Below are 23671 nucleotides of genomic sequence, written 5' to 3'. Positions count from 1 at the left end.
CTAAATATAATTATCATTTTCTGACAAATCAAACATGTTTTAAAACAAATTAAATAAAGTTTTGGTAGAGCTTCTCCTTAATTCAGAGACATTCATAAAAAACGTAACAGTTTTCACAAAGAAAATAGCTGTAGGCATAAATTAGAAGAAACATGAATTCAATAACACATTAAATCCTAATCGTTCTAGTGCGCAATCCCTTATAACTCCACACAATTTTTCAGTAAACAAGGGTTTCGAGAAGGCGCCTTGACGCACCTTCTCCCACTTCCGTCCTAAAATGCTATCCTAGGAAAAGCAAGTCCAACATTAAATTTAAATAATTGATTATAGTTAAAGATAAAAAAATCTACCTAGAACATGGATGCACAAAATACGGAAGAAGCGAAATTCAATTGATCTCAGAGAAATGGCACCCTCCTAATAAAAAAGAAAGCTTATTAAACTCACAAGGTAAAACTAATTAATTCAACAAACTACACAAAGTCTTTTAACAATGTCAATCGCTCTTAACAATCTCATTCTAGTTAACCTACTTTAACTTAATTTAACTTTTATTTATATTAAATTAACATAAGAAATCAGAATTACAGACTTCATTACCCTAATTTTTAATCAATAATTTGATAATAAAATACATAACAAAATCCTAGACTCATAAAAAATCTAAAAAAAAAAAAACTAAAAACCCTAAACCAAACCTTAACCACAAATTTCATTATGCTGATATAATCAATAATTTGGTAAAATACCTAACAAAATCCTAAACTCACAAAAAAATCTGAAAAACCCTAAGAAAAATACACAAAATCCTAATCACAAACTTCATTACATTAATTTAATCAATAATTTTTTAAACTACTTAACAAAAAATTCTAAACTCATATAAAAATTGTAAAAAATTAAAAAAATGATGCCAAAATTATTTCTGATGGTGACTGCAAGATGCTAGAGGCGTGGTGGTAATAGGTAACGGCAATGACAGCTACAATGTCACTATCATCGATGGCAATGACCACGAAGAATAGCGGAGGTATTCCCGACAGCTCTAGCGGTGACCGACGGCTCCAATGGCGACAACGTCCAATGGCAGTGGCAGCAGAGGCTTCAGCGGGTGGCAACGATGCCGACAGATTTTCCACCGACGAGAGACCATGAGAGGAGAAAGAGAGAGAGAGAGAGAGAGTGAACTCGCAGAAGTGAGAGGGAGGGGGTTCGGGTTTGAATTTTATCCCAATATTACTGTCGAATTTACTGGCGGAATGTTCCGCCAATAAATGGCAGAAACATATTGTTTCAATAAAGCGAGTTACCGTCAGCAAAATCCGACGATAGATCTTCTGGTAAAGTTGACGCCACTAAAATAATATTTCCCGCTACTTATCACTGTTGGATTTAGAGTCAAAACATAAAATCCGATGGTAAACAATCCGTGGAAACAAATCTACCTTGTATTCAACACAGAAAACCACGCCAAATTCGACGGTAATTGATGCCGCTAAATCCGACGGCACTGAGTGTTTTTCTTGTAGAGAAAGATGGACCATGGAATCCGAGGGTGAACAAAGAAAGAACATAGAGAAAGTGGAAGTTGCGTGGTGCCGGACGGCGATGGCGGCTGACGAACAAAGAGAAAGAGGGAGTCACGGATGATGGAGGGAAGAGGAGCAACAGACTGGTTTCGGTGAGGGAGAGAGGAGGCAGCGACAGGAGGGGGCAGGCAACGGCGGGACTGACGGAGCAACGGGAAGTGGAGGCGGCTAGAGAGAGAAAGGGAGAAGAGAGGAGAGAAAAAAAGGAAATTTCGAAATGAAAAGAGAGAATATTCACCCTTTGAATTTTGGGGCTCATTACCGTCAAATTTATCGGCGGATAAATCCAACGGTAACTTATTTCGAATCACCAAAATGCTTGATGGATTATTTTAATAGTAAATTTCACGCTAAATTTTGTACCTATTTTTTTGTTTTTCCTCTAAGTATTATTGTCCCAATAACAATTTGACCAAATAAATTTTATATTAAAATCGTCCATAAACTTATCAGTAAAATTGATGCTAATATATAATATTAAATCCGATAATAAAGGTATTTAATATTTTTTTATAGTAAACAATGCGAAGAAGATAATCAATTTTTGATATATAACTTTCTATCGGTGAATCCCATCCATTCAAATAGTTGACTTGCTGGTTCTTTCTGATATTGTCGTGGTGTGAGTGAGAAGAAACAAAGTTAGAGAAACAAAGAGATCAATTTCTTCACGTGGAGTGCGCCGCATCACTCGGGCGGTGGTGCTCTTTTTCTTCCTTCATTTATGAATCAGTCAAACCCTCCATTGACCCAACCCCCCCACATGCCTTCCTAACAATGCAACTTACGTAATTTTGTATTTTACGATATAATATATATATATATATATATATATATATATATATATATGAAAAGAAAAAAAAATTTATAAATTCAGCACTCAAACACTTATAATATATTTAGTGTGGGGGTATCTGTTACTAACTCCATAGCTTTCAATATATATTGTAGCTTCCTATATTGTAACCTTATGGGTATAACATCTTTACTATTATATAAATAAAGGGTCACAGAGATTGTGAGAACTGAGGCACTGTGTTGATCTGAACTGCATCTTGTGGAGATACTTTATTGATGATTCATCTTCTGAATTCTCTTTCTCAACTATCAATATTCTGCAGGTTCGAGTTTTATTTGATTATTAATTACTCTAATTTTTACTCTTATATAATAATTTGTTTCTATTTTATGTTTAAATTTTATCAGAACTTTAGAAATGGTTTTAGACTTAAATTGTTTCTATCGTCAATGATGTATTAGATCTCCTTTCTTCCACATTTTAATTCATAAGCTAGAAATTCATCAAAATACAAATTGATCATTTGAATTTTATAATCACGGTTGAGAGTATTTTTCATTTTTTTTATGTATTCTTAATGTTTAAAAGTTTTATATTATTATTGAGTATTGAATATTGACATCTAATTATGAATTGTTATGTTATTAGTTAGTAGAATAAAATAAAAAATGCTCTCAACGAGTAAAAGATGCAAGAAGAAAAAAAATATGAATTTCTTTCAATAAACTTGACTTATGTTTTTAATTTTTATAGTTCAAAGCCCCAAAAAACACTACAAACATACCATACGAGATTTTGATTAACACAAACCTTAAGAGATTCATCCCATCTTTTTTGGATTTAGCAAAGGTTATAAAATTAGCTATTAATAGAAAACATAGATAGAATAATAAGTTGATAACTACTAGAATAATAACTACTAAAATTATAAGTTTAACTGCGGTAAGTCATCCCCAATTACTAGAAACATGAATCATTATGAAAGCTTTACTACAAAACCAGTGGTATGAAATTGTTTAGTATCTTTTTTTCTCAATTTCAAACCTAATCTCAGTCAAATCTAAGCCATGATTTTCGTAAAAATTTCCTGTTGAAACTAATCAGATTTATTCATGATAGATTTAGACGATTAGCTTTCCTATTATGCAGCAAAACTTTTACTAGCAATAATATTTATTAACTTGTAGAAAATTTATTGAAGCTTTACTAATAATAAATATTTAGCTAAAATACATACGGATATAGACCAAAAAAGAGAAAATATTACCCAATAGTTAATTTATATTTATTTTTTTATTTTTTATTTTTTATTTTTTTATTTTTTACAATTATAATTGTTTAGCCAAGAAAGATTAGTTTCCTAATAAAACCTTGGGGTGAGTATTTAACATTAAGGAGGAAACTAGCTAGGGTTTAAAAGAAGTAAGGATTTTGAATTTTTGATGGTAATACATAATAAAGCATTAAGGCATAAGTACAGAGGCGTGTGTGGGTCAATTGTCAAAGGCGTTACTCCGCAAATTCACAAGTGAATCAGGTACAGCTACCAGTGACTGAGAACACACTATATTTGGAGAGGGAGTATGTACGTGTTGGGTGTGTGTGGTGTGGGGACGAGCATGACGCACCATGTGACGCAACCAATGGGAACACAGAAAAATAAAAGGAATAAAAGTATATATAAAACCTTTTTTAAATAAAATCCCAAGAAATTCGAAATAGCAAAAAGTGAAGGCTTAACCCAAATTATAGGCGACCCTATAGCACCGGTCAGACCAAGTCACCCAAACTTAAAGTGAACCCATTTTCTCTTTCTCCATTCTCCCCCCTCTGACTGCGTCACTCTTTTCTTCTTTCTTCTCCACGTCTCTCTGTCCCTTTCTCTCTATATTTTTTCACCTCTTTTTTCTTATTTATGGACACAGCAGGATGGGCTCTCACTCTTGATTCCTCTTCTTCATTTTCTTCTTCTAAGAGTTCTGCCATCCGCCACAGCAACAAAAGCCACATCAGCACCATGTTCCCAACCTTGGGAGGGTTTTCTGGCACCGATCCATCCATGTCGTCAGATCATAACAATCGAGCGGTTGTGGGCGAAGTCGACTTCTTCAACACGTCATCATCCTCATCCGTTAAGAACCAGACTTGTACTCATGGAAGCCTTTCCGAGTTTAATCTCCACGTAAATGTATGCTTCATCCTCATCTCATTTCTTTCAATTATTCTACTCGATATGATTTTAATTTCTCTAAACCTTTCCTTGCGTGTAATAAATTGTAGACTGGTCTGCAACTCCTTACTGCCAACAGTAAAAGCGATCAATCTACGGTGGATGATGGGGTTTCATCAGACGCTGAAGATAAGCGCCCAAAAACCACCCAGGTATTTCTATTTCTTTTTACGGTAATAAATTGTATCCATAGATGTATAACAGAAAAAGATTAGCCCTATATGGGAATTCTAGTAATTATTATGGTTATAGAATAGTATTTTTTATTTTTTAATATGACTTACTAAATTGTTTTTATTCTGATCTATTGAGATATTGAGATACATTTTTTATGTTTTAGCTGGTACAAGTGCAAGAAGAACTCCAACGTGTGAATTCAGAGAACCAAAAGCTAAAGGAGACGCTCAACCATATGAGAAGTAGCTACATGAATTTGCAAATGCAAGTTGCCGCATTAATGCAACACCAACAGAAACAGCAAGTTTCCGAGACCACCACAGAAAATCATGAGGTAATATTGAAGAAAACTCTCTAAACCTGTTTGAAATTGATGAATCTGGTGACCGAATTGTTACTGAATTTAAATTCAGGTAGGAAAAGTAAAAGGTGATGATGAGAAAAAGGAAGGGGGTAGTAGTGGAGGTGGAGGAATGATACCAAGACAGTTGCTTGATTTAGTTGCAAGTGGCACAGCCGAAGTAGACGATCAAGTATCTAATTCTTCTTCAGAAGAAAGAACTCGATCCAGCACACCTCAAAACCATAAAAACAGCAATGGCAAAATGGAGAATACTGGAGAGGATTTAGAATCATCACAACAAGGTTGGGATAATCCCAACAAGTTTCAGAGACTGAACCCTGCCACAGATCAATCCACTGCAGAAGCCACCATGCGAAAAGCTCGTGTCTCTGTCCGCGCCCGATCAGAAGCCCCTATGGTACCTATCCAAACTACTTGCTTAATTTGTATAATTCAAAACGTTTAAAAATTAATTAATTAATTTACAAAATCATTCAGATCAGCGACGGGTGCCAATGGCGAAAATATGGACAAAAGATGGCTAAGGGAAACCCTTGTCCTCGAGCATATTACAGATGCACCATGGCAGTTGGTTGCCCAGTTCGTAAACAAGTGAGTGCTTTTATTTGATATAAATCTAAAATCGAATTGGAACAATAATTTTATTAATAACTACTTAATTTATTAATTTATTAAATAATTTTATTAATTTTATCAATAATTGTATTAAATTTTGGCCAAAATGTAACTAACAAAAAAAAATGAGTAATTTTACATTATTAAATCAAATCTCACACCATTAAAAAATCATTAATAACTACTTAATTATTACAAATCACATATCATTCTTCTTAGAAAATTATTAAACTTAATTAATATATTGTTACATTTATCAGGTTCAACGTTGTGCGGAGGATAGAACAATATTGATAACTACATACGAAGGGACGCACAACCACCCACTGCCGCCTGCTGCGATGGCGATGGCGTCCACAACGGCGGCGGCGGCTAGCATGCTTCTCTCTGGATCAATGTCAAGCGCTGACGGAATAATGAACTCGAGCATGATGGCAAGAGCGATTCTTCCGTCTTCAAGCATGGCAACGCTATCAGCATCGGCACCATTCCCAACCGTCACACTCGACCTCACGCACCAACCGAACGCGTTGCCTTTGCAGTACCACCAACGGCAACAACAACAACATCCTCACGCGCAATTGCCGCAAGTGATTGCACAAGCGCTCTATAACCAATCCAAATTCTCTGGCCTTCAATTGTCTCAAGATGTTGGTTCTTCCCAAGCTTCAAGGCTACCGTCGTTGCACCCTAACCAAAATAATCCCTTGCTCGCCGACAAGGTCAACGCCATCACCAACGATCCTAATTTCACGGCGGTCGTCGCAGCCGCCATTTCCTCCATCATCGGTGGGGCTCATCAAAATAACAACGCCAACAACTCCGACGCAAATCCCAATATCATCAACAGTGCTACAGTCGGCAGCTTTTCAGGAAATTAGAGTATTAAATTTCTTTCTACATACCTTTTCAAATTTTTTGGTCAGACGTTTTACTTCTTTTTTTTTTTGGTTTAAATGTTTTACGTGGGAAAGGGAAAATGAATTAATTAGTGTTCATAGACTTTGTTGTCCACGTTATGGTGGTAGGGTTTAGAACATAAAAAGTCTTCATTCTTTGTTTATTTATTTGATCTTGAATAATTCGGATTCAACATGTTGAGAGTAAATAGACATGCAAAGAAAAAATGTAATGTAAACATCATATCTTTAAATTATCGGTTTCATATTTTAATATACTGTATTAATATTTGGTCTGCATCTGTATTGATAATATTGAATAAGAGCCCGGAAATACCTACCTGTTAGTGCCTGATTGGTCAACAAATACGGCCCTTGCAGTAATTGAATTTGATAGGTGGACTTGGAGACTTCTCAGCAGTTACGTGTGTGTGCGTAGCCATAAACAACAACAGATCATATCATTTATTAGGTTATGAATAACGTATAGTAGGGAAGTCAACTGTACATGCTGCACGAAATATATGAAGAATTAGTAGGTAAGAGGTGAAATGGTAGACTTTGAAATTTGAATTGATTGGAAATTTGTAATACGTTTTTGACTTATGAGGCTGTTTTTGATTGGGATCACGTTCGTGATAGTGCCATCTTAATGGCATGAAATTGAACTACGTAGTATTTGATTATTGAAGTATTCAAAGCAAAACCAATCAATCACGTGACTGCATTTACACTAGGATTAGGGCTATTCATACATGTCAACGTTTGCTGTTTCCGCGATAGCACCGTACCCATCCACCGTACACATGGGTCTCTTCTTCGGCTTTTATTCGACTCAATCCACAGGAAGCTGATGACCCTTGTATATTTATTTTTTGTGCATTTACTTTGTAGATTTAATTAATATTGTCTTGTGGAAGCAGGGAAATTAAACAATAATATCCTTTGAATAGTTCACGTGCTTGCATGTGCCGGAGAAGATTAACTTGGATTTTATGTCAGCTCCCCAACCTTGGTGGAAGCAAGGAAGCTATCCTCAGATCAGCTAGTTTAATTTTTGGGGCAACAAGCTGCTATATGTATACGCAGTACTTAGATTAAGATTTATAATTTTTTTTATTTTTTTATCAATAGTAAAAAGGAGAAAAATGTAAGTCCAACGCAATATATAAGATATAACATATTTAACTGCTAAATTGTGAGTTTAAGTGTTTAACTGAGGTAGAGTATTTATCTATAATCTATAAACCAGCAATATAAGTAGTGCTTAATTCAATAAAATTGATGGAAGTAAAATAGACCCGTGTTCATATCTATTGGAAGCATAAATTATGGGACTCGTCAGTATCTGAAATCACACAACATATACATCAAGAACTGAGAAATTTTGGTGGTGGTGGTGGTTTAGCAAATGATATAACATATAACGGATGACATATTATCTGACATTTTGGTGAAAAACTAAGAGACAGGTTTGGATGATGTTATTGATTTTGTTTATCTGGTTATATTATTGACTTTATCAGCTGAAAATTATTTTAGTTAAGGATAGAAAAATTCTTAGCTTATACTAACTTTAGAATACGTTACTGATGTTAACATTAAGATAATTGCAAGGTTGCCTAGAGGAATAAAAGAGTTTACTTAAATTTTGATTTTGTTTAGGTCTATTCCCACAAAAATTAATATACCTAATGGTTTGTGTATAGGATCAAGATTGAAAAAAAAAGAAAAAAAATAATGCGATAGAATACGAAACCTAATCAGTTGCATTGTATGTTCTAATAATCCCAAAAAATGAATCTAAATCTAAATAACTAAACATTATTAGTCAATTTCCAGGAAGATAATTTTCCAATTATTATGTTGTTTTGAATGACAATAAATCCTAGAGACAGGAGTTATCGAAAGTTGGAATATTGTATATTCGAAGACTAATCTTTATATATAGTTATTTGTATGATGTTTTCTAGAAAGTAAATATGGTTTACGAATATTATCATGAGTTATAAAATCATGAACACTTATAAAACGACACAATAAATATATTATATATAGAGATTTTTGAGAATTCGTCATAAAAAGAAATAGATTTTTAATTCTTAGTTATTTTTTATTTTAAATAAATTTAAAGATTTCCTAATACCTATTATTGATCCATATATAGTTATTTTAGGTACAAGTTTTAACGATATCAATCTTTTCATAAAAATATATATTGTTTTATTCTCTTAATGAACTTCTATTCTTATTTTAAGTTATCCACATAATTCTCTTCACTAATTATTAACACATTATTGTTTCTGGTGTATATTTTTGACATTAAATAGCTATGATGAATTTTTTGTTTGTGATTTTAAATTTTCATATTATTACTATTTTATTTAATGGCAACAAAGTAAAACTATTACTTCAGCAGTATATTGCAAAGTGCAAACTGATGGTTATGGCTTAGGAGTGGGATTTGCCGTTTTTTGTTTTTCAAAATAAAATTAGAGTAAATTATATGGTGTCTTTTATTTTAGTATCTAAATTGTTTAAATTATCTTTTAAAGTAAAAACAAATATTTAAAATTTATTAAATATTAACTAGTTACCTATTTTTGAGAAATTAAAACTTATTTATAAAGTACCATAGTAATCATCCTAAAATTAGTCCACTAGTTTGGTAAGTTTTTTTTTTAATTTTTTTTTATTTTTTTTGTCTACATAAACTTATTATATCCCAATTTTTTTTTAGAGAATCCTTAATTTTATGCATTATAATACCACAATACATTTACACTATACACAATTACTCACATGATACTATAGTTTAGAGAGTTCCTATTCAAGTGTATTAGCTAAAATTTGAATATAAATACAGCATATTAAAAGATATATAGTTTACCCCTTGCAGAGAGGTTTTTATCTTTAGTTCTTTTTTTTTTTTTGGTCATGGTTTTTATCTTTAGTTCGAATTGAAACTGGGAATTCAATTAATAGGATAATTGGGCTCTATACGTTGTATCGGCTCAATGATTTTCATTTGAATATTAAGGCCCAGGAGCAACGGTGAGCCCATGATATTATTGATTTTATAAACAACCAAATCAGATGGTGTTTCCTGACGAAAATTCCAGATGGAATTTGGGCCCCAAAAAAGATGCTTTGCTTAATTGCATTGCCTACAGGAATTTGGCGGTCACCGCCAAATGGAACATGAGTCAGAACTCAGATAATGTGGTCGTGTCGTGTGTTAAGGAAGCCAAGCGCCCATCATTTTCTAATGAGAAATATTAGAGCACAATTAAAATTTATTATTTTTAATTATTAAATTTGGTTATTAATTTAATTTTTGTTAATTTAATAATTTAATAATATATTTATTTTGTATTTTTAAATATGAATAATTAATTAATAATTAAAAATAATAAATTCTGATAATTTTTTATTTTTTTTTTTAATTTTGAGGCAATCATACTGCTGACTTACCCACGCCATCACCACCGTCTGCTTCTGCTTGTATTGAACGAGCCCTTCGTGATCCGTGGTTACGTGGCACTCTCTTTATCCTCTAGATGTACGCCCAAGATTAATCCCGTATGAACGGTCCAGATTGAAAGATTGCACCGCCATCACTGCCAGTAAGCGTTGTTACGAGGCGAAAAGGAAGGAATAACAAAAGGCATCAGGAAGGTGTGTCACTCACTCTTTGCTACTGAAACTACCTCTTCTTGTCTTCGAATCTCCTTTTCTTCTCTCGGTAACCTTCTTCTTCTTCCTCCTCCTTCCCCATTGATCTCTCTTTCTTATACTTGTTATTCTTTTTGTGGTTTTTTCTTTTCTCTGTGGTGTTTCAAAGGTTTGCATCATCTGTTACACTACTTACATCTTGATCCACTGCGTATTTATTTTTCCGATTCGTTTATTCGGATCATTGTATTTTATTCGCAGATTGTGCATGTAAGTTATAGATTATGTTAGCACGTGTATTTATATTGTAATTGTTCATGATATTCTGTTTATGCCAGCTGAATTTGAATGCATGCATGCATGTCATTTTCTAGGTTTTGTTTTTAGTATTAGTTCATCAAGGGATCTAATTTATAGTCTAGTTACAGAGAAGAGAAGAGAAGAGAAGAGGATTGATAATACACAATAATATTTGAAGTGTTGCACCTTTGTTATTGTCTAGTTCTTTTATTGATAATTTAAAAGTGTGGTTTTCAATTTGGATGAGCAGTTGAACATGGGCAGCAAGGCGAATGCGGTTGTGTTATGGTTGTTTGTGTCATCCCTGTTGCTATCTGTGGTGTTGAGTGCGCCAAATGATGGTTTACGAAGGATTGGACTGAAAAAGGTTAAACCTGACCTCAACAATCGGCTTGCCGCTCGATTGGGGTCCAATGACGAGGCTTTACGTGCTTCTATTAGAAAGCACCATCTCCAAAACAATCTCGGTGGTGATGATGAAACTGACATTGTTGGTTTAAAGAACTACTTGGATGCTCAGTACTATGGTGAAATAGGAATCGGAACTCCTCCTCAGAAATTCTCTGTCATCTTTGACACCGGCAGTGCTAATTTGTGGGTGCCTTCATCCAAGTGTACCTTCTCGGTGAGCTTTTTAGTTTCATCACTCGTATAATATATAATCTGCACTGGTGCACTTGGATTTACTTGAATTGTGTGTGTCATTTGCTATTTGGTGCAGATTGCGTGCTACTTCCATTCAAAGTACAAGTCTGCCAAATCGACTACCTATAAGAAGAATGGTTTTTTTTCCCCTCTTCCCATAAACTCTTAAGTCAATTTTGATTGTTTTGCTAGATTCTGCATTAAGTTTTTGCTTTCTGTTTATCTAACTACTCTTTTTTATTTATTTAGTTTTGGAGGAAATGATGTATTCCTTTGATCAACTAGAAAAAATGTTATATTCATATAGTGCTTCTATTTTCAGCCACTTGACATTGTGTGCCCGTATAATGGATGCTCGCATGTTCCCTCTTTCTGATGCAACATTTTATGTTATTTAGGGACTGCCGTTGCAATTCAATATGGTACTGGAGCAATTTCTGGTTTCTTTAGCTATGACAATGTCAAAGTTGGCGACATAGTTGTGAAGAATCAGGTATGCTGATCCTCAACCCCTTCTATGCTGGTAGACAAGGGTGTAATCTGCTTGGATTTTTCACATTCTATGTATTATTAAGTGATAGAGTACCCTTTGATCTCCACCAGGAATTTATTGAAGCAAATAGAGAGCCTAGTGTGACATTTTTGGTGGCCAAGTTTGATGGAATATTGGGACTTGGGTTTCAAGAGATAGCAGTTGGGAATGCTGTTCCAGTTTGGTACTGCTAGCATCCAAATTTTGATTATTCATTTCTTCAAGTTCATCTGATCCCTGTTTCTTATCAGATATAATGTGTAACAGGTACAATATGCTTGATCAAGGTCTTGTTAAGGAACCGGTGTTTTCATTTTGGCTGAACCGTAACCCAGAGGAAGAGAATGGGGGCGAACTTGTTTTTGGAGGTGTTGATCCCAATCACTACAAGGGAAAGCACACTTATGTGCCTGTGTCAAGAAAAGGATATTGGGAGGTTAATCATTAAATATAGTCTTTTTTCTTAAAAATTACAATGCATTTTTTGTTTCCCTTTTATTTTTTTACTAACTTTTATCCCTTTTTTTTTCTTCGCAAAAGTTTGATATGGGAGATATACTTATTGGAGACAAAAAAACTGGTATGTGAAGACCAAAAAATTAGTATAATTCTGCTAGTTTTTCTTATGACATGATAATAAATGGTTCATGATTTCAGTTCTAATTTACTGACCTGATCACATTGCTATCCAGGAATTTGTGCTGACAGCTGTTCAGCTATTGCAGACTCAGGGACTTCTTTGTTGGCAGGTCCAACGGTATGAATAAAATAAGTACTCTAACCATGGTTGTTTCCAGTTTGTTCTTCAATTCCTTTTGTAGAATTTAGGGAGGTTAATGAAAGGTAGATAACGAATGTAAACTAGAGGTTTAAACAGCTAATTGTTTGTGGTTTTGAATCACTTTTAATTCTTATTGCTATGCTATAACACTGCTACAAGGTCAAAATATTGTCACTAGAATATTTGACAGAAAAATCATGACAGGAAATAAATCCAAAAGTTAATATCTTGCTAAATGCTAGGATTTTTGACATTTTCTACTCTCCTATCTAACTTATGCAATATATTTGTTTTTAGATTATGTTATAACTATGTGCAGACCTCATTTCTCCCCTGTATTAATTTCTTCAAATTTGGTTTTGGCCTTTTAGAGTTTATGTTTGGATTGTTTGTATTACCAAATGGAAAATGCTCATCAAATAACCAGATTATTTCTATGATCAAATATGTGTTCTTGTAGACTGTGATTACTATGATAAATCATGCAATTGGAGCAGCAGGAGTTGTAAGCCAAGAATGCAAAGCCGTTGTTGCGCAGTATGGACAAATAATCATAGACCTGCTTGCGGCCGATGTGAGTGCAATTTGAAACTGTTGTTGGCATGCATTAGACAATTATGTATTTTACTTCTAAATTATGGCTTTTGTTTTCCCCTTGCAGGCACCTCCAAAGAAGATCTGTACCCAAATTGGATTGTGCACTTTTGATGGGACACGGGGTGTTAGGCAAGTCCCAAAGAGGATTTTCTTTTCACCAAATTCTTTGCTTCAGCAATCTAAATACCATCATATATTAAATTAATGTAATTGGTGTGTCACATTGCTCATCTGTATTTTGGTTGTGGACTTGTGGTTCTTTTAGTGGGGGTATCGAGAGTGTGGTGGATGAGCATCAAAGATCATCATCTGGTGGCGGTATTGCTTGTTCTGCATGCGAGATGGCAGTTGTTTGGATGCGGAGCCAGCTCAATCAGAATCAGACAAAAGATCGGATACTAAACTATGTTAACCAGGTCAGTGAAGGTTTCTTGATCATGCTTTGTTCACGAGTAATCTAATCTTATTGCTTCACCTCTTAATGGTATTGTACTTCGTGGATGCAGCTTTGTGATAAAATGCCTAGCCCGATGGGAGAATCATCTGTTGACTGTGGGGACTTGTCTAAAATGCCTACCATTTCCTTCAGTATTGGTGGAAGAACTTTTGACCTTTCCCCAGATGAGGTATGCCGTATATGGCATACTAAAACCTATTGGGTTCCTTTTCATGCGGGAATGGTTATCCTGTTTTGTTCTAAATATTTATTTGTTTATTTTTTGGTGTGTTCAGTATATACTAAAGGTTGGCGAAGGTGTTGCGGCTCAGTGCATTAGTGGCTTCACTGCAATTGATATTCCTCCTCCACGTGGCCCCCTCTGGATCCTTGGAGATGTGTTCATGGGGCGCTATCACACTGTCTTCGATTTTGGCCAAGGGAGAGTTGGATTCGCTGAAGCAGCATAAAGGAATGTTATCATCTGGTAGTTTGGGTACTCTATCAATCCATGCTTTTGTATATATTAATGCTACTCGAAAAAAGTGTGTCCATCCTAGTTATAGGGTGTCCGTGGGACGCCGGCCATGAATGAGCCTCTGGACTCTGCATTGCACTCGGATGTTGAAGATGCTTCCGCATGACTAGTTTAAAATATGGGATGGCCAAAATGTTACGTAAATGTAAGGAAGTATCGTGTGCGTTCAAAATAACGGAATATTGACTTTATGGGTAATGAATAATGATAATGAGTAGTTGATAAATTGGTTACGGTTTGCCAGTAGTGATAGTTCCTGCCTTTCTGGTATATAATATGCCTTGGTAAATAAGGATGCTACCGAACATGTATTACAGGTGGGAATCTGCCAATTAAATGGTCATATGGCGATGGTTCCGAGGTTTGAACTTCGAACCGGTTTTTGCCAAGAGTTGAAGCAGCATGGCATGAGTGATCAGTTAGGACTTGGTAGAATTGTTTCGTTAAATGTTTAAGTTGGAAAGTCATTAAGAGCGTGATCAAAGTCGTTTAGGCTCCGTTTGGTTGATGTATAGGATGAGACATAGACATAAAGACATAGACACTAAAGACATAGATATAAAATATTTGTGTTATATATTATGTTTGGTAAAAATAATGAACAAGACACAAATATTTGAAAATATTTGAAAAAGTCTGAATTGTTTTTCGTTCAACTACAAATTTTACTAATATCGCTATACATCCATCACCTCAAAAGTTACATATTATAACTATTAAATTTCTTCCCCTATTTTTTTTTCTTCTAATATCATATCAAATTATCATTTAAATATTAAATATATAATTTTTTTTAGAAAAAAATAGAAAATTAAAGTCCGAAATTTATCAAAGATTAATTAAAATTCAAATAAATAAAAAATTAAATATATAATTTTTTTTAAGAAAACAGAAAAATAAATTTGGTTGTAGAATTTAAAAGAGGAAGTAAAAAAAAAATATTTGAGGAGATAAGAGGATAAATTTTGAAAATTTAAAAATTGAATAAGGATAAAAGAGTAAAAAAGTAGTGTTTCACAAGTTGTGTCTCAGTGTCTCATTAAATTAGAGGTACACTAATTTAGTGTCTCCGTGTCCATCTGTGTCTTTCTGTGTCCATCAAAAATTTTTCTGTGTTCATAAAAAATCTGTGTCTTATCAAACCAAACAGTAGACATGTGTTACCGTGTTTATGTTTTATTGAGACATGGACATCAACCAAATACTATCTTAGGTAGCATTTGTGTACTGAGAGACAGACAAAAGTTGAAATAAATTTTAGTATTTTTTTTATATAAAATAAGAGATAGAAATTTTAGTATTTTTTTTAGTGTAAAGTGGGAGATAAAAATTAAAACAAGAATGAAATTTTAATTTAATTTGTATAAAAAATAAAATTAAAATTAATTAATTAAAATAAAAATATTTTAGATATAAAATATTATTAAAATTTTAATTTTTATTTTTAAAAATTTTAATTTTTTTTGTTTTTATTTTTTAGAGATAATAAAATACTAAAATTTTGGAGAAAAAAATAGAAATTTTAGTATCAATTTTTTGAGTTAACAAATATGATAGTCTCTTAATTTTTGTCTCACCATTTTAAAACAAACAAACCTACTTTTAAGGAAGCAGAGAGATAAGGAAGCAGAGATGATTATTAGTAGGGAGTCGGTGATGGGTGGCACCGAATGCGAAGATTATTCTTTCGACTTCTGCACACTTTCATTATGTATGTAGACGTCATCAAATTTTCAGCTGACATTGACCATATTAGAGAAATCCGAATTAGTTAACCAAGCTGTTATGAGTCTAAAGGATCTTCTAGCATTGTTGGACACAGAAAATTGTTTCATAATACGTAATATTATCAAAGATATATTAATTCAATATAAAAAAAATATAGAAGTACATATTAGTTATTTTAATAAAAGAAATTATATTATATGTTGTTTATAATATTTAATAATATATTTACTAGTATAGTAGTTGAAAAGAGGTATATTATACCTCAAAATATGAGTTCAAATTCTATTTTACTTAACTTATACAAAAGTGAATTTGAGATATTAGCTTTTACTTTATTGATATAATAGTAAATTTTGTAATTGATTAATACTTAACAGCACATATTTTAAAAACTAAAAACTTTTTACTTGACTGAGACAGATAAGTGGGTCACTGTGAGATGCTAGTTTTTACTTTATTGATACAACACTAAATTTTTATCGATTAATACTTAACCACATCAACTTTGAAAATTAAAAACTAAGATAACCGATTAATACTTAACCACACCCACTCTGAAAATAAAAAACTAAGATAACGTGAAGAAAAAAATTTCATAAAATAGAATGATATATACTAATTAATCCAAGCGTACATCTGATCTGAGCTGATTGTTAGATTTATAAACGGGAAAGATGAGTCGTTTTTTAAATTCGTTTTTGAAAGATTTTATCAATAAAATTACTCTTTTAAAGATTACAAATTAATCATTTTTGTCTTTCGATCACTCTATTAATTGGCTTTGTCAAAAATTGATGATATAAAATGTTATTTGATAGCATACATGATACTTAAAATGTCCAACAATAAATATTTAAGAAAATCTATCAATTTAGTCGCTAAGTTATATTGGATTAAGGTTTATGTAATTAAAAAAATGGACTAAACTAATACACTTCAAATTTATTTTATTCGATGAATTGTTTTTGTTATTTTTTCTAATTTTTGTTTTTGTTTTTGTTTATGTTTTTATTTTTTTATTTTTTGTATTTCTTCCATCAAGAGGCAGGATTTGTGGATTGTGTGGAGCAAATACAAAGATATTTGATATATGGAAATACGATGATGTGTGGATTACTGTGAGATGCTATGGAAATTGATTCCCTAAAAACAAGTTTTAACTTGCTTTGCTTTCTGCTCTTAACCTTAGCTTATTTTTTTTTTCTGTATGCATATGATTTCCATTCATGAAGGTCGCACTTTTTTATTGCTTCCACCAACCTAATCATACAAAGTGAGTCATATATACCATATGAAGTGTAGAAGGAGAAACACCATAGCTCGGAGCTCCATCTCCATAGCCACTACTCTCAACTCTAGTCAGACTTTTGCTGTCAAGTCAGCGGACTTACATCACTACAAGCAACTCAAGACAACACAGAAAATTCTCTTCACACTCATCAGTCCTCAAATTGTGGCCTATAAAAGCTGTGATGTCACGAAAGAGAATGGTACGTCTTTTAACAACGTTTTCATGGAGTACCCTAACTATCACTGACGCAATTAGAAGAAATACGGGTGCTTACTTGAGGCTGTAGTGGCCCATTTCACCCACCAAATATTACTTGGACTTACCTTCACTCCCAAGGAATAATGCATGGCAATGTGAAGGGGCAGAATGACTTGGTGATAGCACAAGGAGCCAAGATAGCTGATTTCGGTTGCGCTCTTAAGTGGTGGCTGATGGTGAGGGTGTAATTGCAGGACACGGGCGTACAAGGCACGCGGAGTGAAGTAGGAATTTTCTACTTATGTGTGGACACTTGGGTGTGCAGTGTTGAAAATGATAATGCCACTATAGCACTATCTACATGATAATGACCTTGTTACGGTACTTTATCGGATTCGTTTCTGGGATGAGGTGCCGAAAATTCCAAACCATGTCTTAGAGGAAGAAAAAGATTTCTTGGCGAAATATTACAAGAGAGACCCTAGTGAGAGGGGGTTGGTTGAGGAACTTCTTGTGCATGGATTTGTTCATGCCTTTAATGAGCATACTGATTATAAGCTCGAGTTGGGTAGCTTTGAGCCTCTGATTTACATACTCCCATGGGTGTGTTGGAGACGGAGCAGGACTATACACATACAGCAACATCCGATTGTTGTCATTGTTCGAAAAGTCCAGTTAATTCTACTTTTATCTATGCTTCCTTCACTGATACTCACCGGTACTAAAAAAGGTGAATTTTTTATGGATTAATACTTAATAGCACCAACCTTGAAAACTAAAACTAAGATAATGTGAAGAAAAAATTTTCATAAAATAGAGTGGTATATACTAATTAATCCGAGCAGTACATCCGAGTTGATCATTGGATTTATGAACAGGATTAATAGTCAAATTAGTTACTGAAAAGTGAGTTGTTTTTTAAATTTGTTTTTGAAAGATTTTATCAATTAAACTACTCTTTCAAAGATTACAAATTAATCATTTTTTGTCTTTGGACCACTCTATTAACTAATTTCGTCAACAATTGATGAGATGAACTGTTAATTGCTAGAATACATGACACTTAACATGTCTAAGAATAATCGTTTAAGAAAATCTATCAATTTAGTTGCTATACATTCTAAAATTATTTTATTCGATGAATTGTTTTTGTTATTTTTTTTAATTTTTGATTTTTTTTTGTACTTCTTCCCTCTAGAGATAGGATTTATAGGTTGTGAGGAACAAATACAATGATATTTAATTTTTAGGAATGCGATGATGAGTGGATCACTGTGTGAGATGCTATGAAGATTGATTCCCTAAAAACAAGTTTTAGCTTGCTTTGCTTTCTACTTTTAACCTTCGCTTATTATTTTTCTCTGTATATATATGATTTCAATTCATGAAGGCTGCACTTTTTTATTGCTTCCACCAACCCAATCATACAAAGTGAGCCATATATACTTTATGGAGTGTAGAAGGAAAAACACCATAATTCGGACCTCCACCACCATCGTCTCCATAGCCACTACTCTCAACTCTAGTCAGACTATAGGGGGAACTTACATCGACAAGCAGCTCAAGACAGAACAGGAGATTCTCTCCGAACTCAACTATCCTCAAATTGTAGCCAATAAGGACTGCCACGCTAGATAACGGAAAACGGTACATCTTTTAACAACATTTTCATGGAGTACGCTAACCATGGCTTATGCCATTAGAAGGCACACGGGTGGCTTACTTGAAGCTGTAGTGGCCCATTTCACCAGCCAAGTATTACTTGGACTTACTTACCTTCACTGACAAGGAATAGCGTATGGCGATGTGAAGGAGCAGAACGACTTGGTGACAACACAACGAGGCAAGATAGCTGATTTTGATTGTATTATTAGGGTGGTGGCTGATGTGAGAGTGTTATTGCAGGACGCGGACACACAAGGCATGTGCAGAGAAGCTGGAATTTTTTGCTGATGTGTAGACACTTGGATGTGCAGTGTTGGAGATAATAGCAGGCGAGCCACTCTGGCACTATCTACATGATAATGACCCTGTTACGGTACTTTATCGGACTAGTTTCTGGAATGAAGTACCAGAAATTTCACGCCATGTCTCGGAATAAGAAAAGGATTTCATGGCAAAATGTTTCAAGAGAGACCTCGTGAGAGAGGGGTTGGTTGAGGAACTTTTTGGGCATGGATTTGTTCATGCCTTTAATGAGCATATTGATTATGAGCTCAAGTTGGATAGCTCTGAGCCTCTAATTTACACACTCCCATAGGTGTGTTGGGGATGGAACAGGACTATACATAGACAGCCATATGTGATTGTTGTCATCATTCAAAAAGTCCAATAAATTCTGCTTTTATCTATGCTTCCTGATACTCACAAAAGTGAATTTTTTATTGATTAACACTTAATAACACAAACTTTGAAAACTAAAAACTAAGATAATGCCAAGAAAAAAATTTCATAAAATAGAGTGATGTTATACTAATTAATCCAACCAGTACATCCGAATTGATTTAGATTTATAAACAGGATTAATAGTTAAATTAATTACGGAAAGATAAGTGTTTTCTAAATTAGTTTTTAAAACATTTTATCAATCAAATCACTCTTCTAAATATTACAAATTAATCAAATTTGTCTTTCGATCACTCTTTTAATAATTTTTGTCAATAATTGATAATATGGAATGTTAATTGATAACATACATGATACTTAACATGTCTAAAAATAAATGTTTAAAAAAATCTATCAATTTAGTCGCTAAGTTATATTGGGTTAAGGTTTATGTAATTAGAAAAATAGACTAAACTGATACATTTCAAATTTATTTTATTCGATGAATTGTTATTGTTATTTTTTCTTTTTTTTGTATTACTTCCATCTAGAGACAGGATTTGTGGGTTGTGTGGAGCAAATACAATGATATTTGATCTTTGAAAATGCTATGATGCGTGGATTACTGTGAAATGGTATGAAAATTAATTCCCTAAAATCAAATTTTAACTTACTTTATTTTCTGCTTTTAACCTTAACTTGTTACTATATATATATATATATATATATAGAGGTGAATTCTATCCAACCCCCTCTAAAATAACATGTAAGTTATCCTTTATGATGTGTCATACTTTAATTGGCCATTATCTTAACTATAGTTGAGTTATTTTGTAATTTATTATTTTAAATGGGTAATTGTATAATTTTTTAAAATATTAAAATTCTACCCCGTTAATTGAAGCACGTTCTCACCCAATCTCTTTTTACAGTGCATCATTCATTAACGGGGCATTGAATTCTCATGGCTCGTAACTTTCCCGTTTTTCCCAGTATAGCCAGCGTCGACTTCATTTCTATCTCTTGTCCTCTCACTCAATTCCTTTTTTGGCCATGACCCATGAATCACTCCTTACCAACATTAACATCATTAATGGTTAGTTCAGTTATTAAATTTTTTTCATTAAAAAATATATATTTATTTAATTACACGATGGAATATATATTCATATGTAAAATATAATATAATAAAATAAATCTATTCAAAATACTTAAAAGTATATTTAAAATCATGAATATATAAATATAATAATAAAATTTGTACTCTAACTAAGTAAACATATTTTTTATCATACATAAATTATTTAAAAAATAAATATATATTAGAATTAATAATACAAATTAAAATAATAAAATCTAATTTTTTTACTGTATTTTTTATAATATTTTTATTTTTTTAATTTATAATTTATTAGTACTTTATTATTTAATTAATGATTAAACAAATTATTTTTATAAAAAATTATTTTTTTATTATCTTAGAGAAGAGACCATATAATAGTTAAAAATAACGTAAAATAAAATTTTAAATAAAAATATTTAATATTAAAATTTTTAATACAAAAATAATTTATATAAATATTTAAAGATAAATATAAATATATGCATAAAATAAATAAAATAGATAAAATGGAGTACTCATGAGAAATAATAATTATTTTTATCTTCTTTATTTATTTTAAACATATTTCATATTTATATCTTGAATATTTATACAATTTGTTTTTGTATTTAAAAATTTTAATATTAACTATTTTTTTTAAATATCATTTTTACATTAATTTTTAAACTGTTATATTGGTCTCTTATTTAAGATTATACAAAAAATATTTCTCATGAAAATAATTTGTTTAATCATTAATTAAATAATAAAATAATTAATAACTTAAAAATTAAAAGAATAAAAATACTATAAAAAATACTTGTAAGAAAGTTGAATTTTATCATTTTAAATTTGTGTTATTAATTTTAATAATTTATATATTTTTAAATAATTTATGTATGATAAAAGATATATTTATTTGTTTAGAGTATAAATTTTATTATTATATTTATATATTCCTGATTTTAATTATACTTTTAAATATTTTGAATAGATTTATTTTATTATATTATATTTTACATATGAATATATATTCCATCATGTAATTAAATAAATATATATTTTTTTAATAAAAAAAATTTAATAACTGAACTAACCATTAATGATGCTGATGTTGGTAAGGAGTGATTCATGGGTCATGGCCAAAAAAAGGATTGAGTGAGAGGACAAGAGATAGAAATGAAGTCGACGCTGACTATACTGGAAAGAATGGAGAAGTTACGAGCCATGAGAATTCAATCACCCGTTAATGAATGATGCACTATAGAAAGAGATTGCGTGAGAACGTGCTTCAATTAACGGGGTAGAATTTTAATATTTTAAAAAATTATACAATTACCCATCTAAAATAATAAATTACAAAATAACCCAACTATAGTTAAGATAATGACCAATTAAAGTGTGACACGTCATGAAGGGTAACTTATATGTTATTTTAGAGGGGATTGAGTAGAATTCACCCGTACTTTTTTATTGTTTTCACCAACCCAATCATACAAAGTGAGTCATATATATCATATGGAGTGTAGAAGGGGAAACACCATAGCTCAGAGCTCCATCTCCATAGTCACTACTTTCAACTTTAGTCAGCCTTTTGCTGTTAGCGGACTTACATCGCTACAAGCAACTCAAGACAGAACAAGTGATTCTCTCTACGCTCAATTGTCCTCAAATTATGACCTATAAAGACTGTGATGTCACATTAGAAAATGGCACGTCTTTTAACAATATTTTCATGGAGTACGTTAACCATCACTGACACAGTTAGAAGGAACACGAGTGGCTTACCTGATGTTGTAGTGGTCCGTTTCACCCGCCAAATATTACTTGGACTTATCTTCACTCCCAAGGAATAATGCATAGCGATGTGAAGTGCATTCTTAAGGTGGTGGCCGATGGTGAGGGTGTGATTGCAGGACGCCGGCGTACAAGGCACGTGGAGAGAAGTAGAAATTTTCTGCTGATGTGTGGGCACTTGGATGTGTAGTGTTGGAAATGATAACAGAAGAGCCACTTTGGCACTATCTACATGATAATGACACTGTTAAAGTACTTTATCGGATTAGTTTTTGGGATGAGGTGCCAGAAATTCCAAGCCATGTCTCAGAAGAAGGAAGGATTTTTTGGCGAAATGTTTCAAGAGAGACCCTAGTGAGAGGGGGTTGGTTAAGGAACTTCTTGGGCATGGATTTGTTCATGCCTTTAATGAGCATATTGATTAGGAGCTCGAGTTGGGTAGTTTTGAGCATTTATATACTTCCATGGGTGTGTTAGAGACGGAATAGGACTATACATAGACAACAACATCCGATTCTTGTTGTCATCCTTTGAAAAGTCCTATTAATTCTGCTTTTACTTATGCTTCCTTCACGGATTGAAATTTGCTTAAAGGGGTATTGAGATTAGGGTTAAAAAAATGGTAATTTGAGATTTTTAAGTATTAAAATTAAGGTTTTTAGACAATGGAGGTATTTGAGATTTGGGAAAGAAGAGAAGAAGGGTTGAAGATAATGGTGGGGTAATTCTGAAATTTTATTAAAAAGTCAACATAAATTTAGGATTTGGATACTTATGTCGTACGGAATCCATCTTTGATGGATACAACATTAGTTTCCTTCTTTAATGAGTACTTTTGTCAGCGTTCGTAAAGTTCATGGGTACAAATAGTTGTTTTTCCTTAATTTATTAATAAAATCTTTTAAAAAATAATTTAAAAATGACTCATTTTAAAGGACTAATTTAAATTGTATATAAAAGTAACCATGCTAAGTGGATGGTGATAACTGTCCTGAAAATTGAGATACTACTGCATGATAAAGCATACACAAGTGAAAAATGGAAGTGAAA

At 32.6% G+C, this 23671-nt stretch overlaps 2 protein-coding genes across 5 annotated transcripts; both read left to right on the top strand.

Moving 5' to 3' along the window:
• The first annotated feature begins 2459 nt into the window (after positions 1–2459).
• LOC130973384 (WRKY transcription factor 6) lies at positions 2460–6950 on the top strand. Of its 2 annotated transcripts, none has more exons than XM_057897882.1 (7): positions 2460–2713; positions 4320–4579; positions 4672–4773; positions 4962–5132; positions 5212–5559; positions 5640–5753; positions 6038–6950. In XM_057897882.1, the coding sequence occupies exons 2-7, from the start codon at positions 4409–4411 to the stop codon at positions 6656–6658; spliced, it is 1527 nt and encodes a 508-aa protein (XP_057753865.1). In that variant the 5' UTR covers positions 2460–2713; positions 4320–4408; the 3' UTR covers positions 6659–6950. The 2 variants fall into 2 exon arrangements, with proteins under 2 accessions (XP_057753865.1, XP_057753873.1); XM_057897890.1 differs by having other exon boundaries at positions 2472–2713; positions 4317–4579.
• Positions 6951–10312: 3362 nt separating this feature from the next.
• On the top strand, positions 10313–14406 carry LOC130944135 (aspartic proteinase-like). Of its 3 annotated transcripts, none has more exons than XM_057872307.1 (13): positions 10313–10421; positions 10902–11276; positions 11373–11433; positions 11695–11789; positions 11900–12012; positions 12096–12264; positions 12369–12408; positions 12521–12585; positions 13070–13183; positions 13271–13335; positions 13472–13622; positions 13713–13832; positions 13939–14406. In XM_057872307.1, the coding sequence occupies exons 2-13, from the start codon at positions 10908–10910 to the stop codon at positions 14110–14112; spliced, it is 1536 nt and encodes a 511-aa protein (XP_057728290.1). In that variant the 5' UTR covers positions 10313–10421; positions 10902–10907; the 3' UTR covers positions 14113–14406. The 3 variants fall into 3 exon arrangements, with proteins under 3 accessions (XP_057728290.1, XP_057728306.1, XP_057728298.1); XM_057872323.1 differs by lacking the exon at positions 10313–10421 and adding an exon at positions 10430–10520; XM_057872315.1 differs by lacking the exon at positions 10313–10421 and adding an exon at positions 10462–10621.
• Positions 14407–23671: the final 9265 nt, after the last annotated feature.

The sequence above is a fragment of the Arachis stenosperma genome, chromosome 1 (assembly GCF_014773155.1).
Source record: "Arachis stenosperma cultivar V10309 chromosome 1, arast.V10309.gnm1.PFL2, whole genome shotgun sequence".
Lineage (NCBI taxonomy): Eukaryota > Viridiplantae > Streptophyta > Magnoliopsida > Fabales > Fabaceae > Arachis > Arachis stenosperma.
The sequence above is the reverse complement of the archived record's forward strand: the minus strand, read 5'-3'. Positions and strand labels throughout refer to the sequence as shown.

Excerpts from the sequence above, each read along its gene's own strand:
- LOC130973384 (XM_057897882.1), top strand. The coding sequence starts at position 4,409 with ATGTTCCCAACCTTGGGAGGGTTTTCTGGCACCGATCCATCCATGTCG. Across the intron at positions 5,560-5,639 it reads CCCGATCAGAAGCCCCTATG|ATCAGCGACGGGTGCCAATG; the intron begins GTACCTATCCAA and ends AAAATCATTCAG. Across the intron at positions 5,754-6,037 it reads GTTGCCCAGTTCGTAAACAA|GTTCAACGTTGTGCGGAGGA; the intron begins GTGAGTGCTTTT and ends TACATTTATCAG.
- LOC130944135 (XM_057872307.1), top strand. The coding sequence starts at position 10,908 with ATGGGCAGCAAGGCGAATGCGGTTGTGTTATGGTTGTTTGTGTCATCC. Across the intron at positions 12,265-12,368 it reads CAAGAAAAGGATATTGGGAG|TTTGATATGGGAGATATACT; the intron begins GTTAATCATTAA and ends TCTTCGCAAAAG. Across the intron at positions 13,833-13,938 it reads TTGACCTTTCCCCAGATGAG|TATATACTAAAGGTTGGCGA; the intron begins GTATGCCGTATA and ends TGGTGTGTTCAG.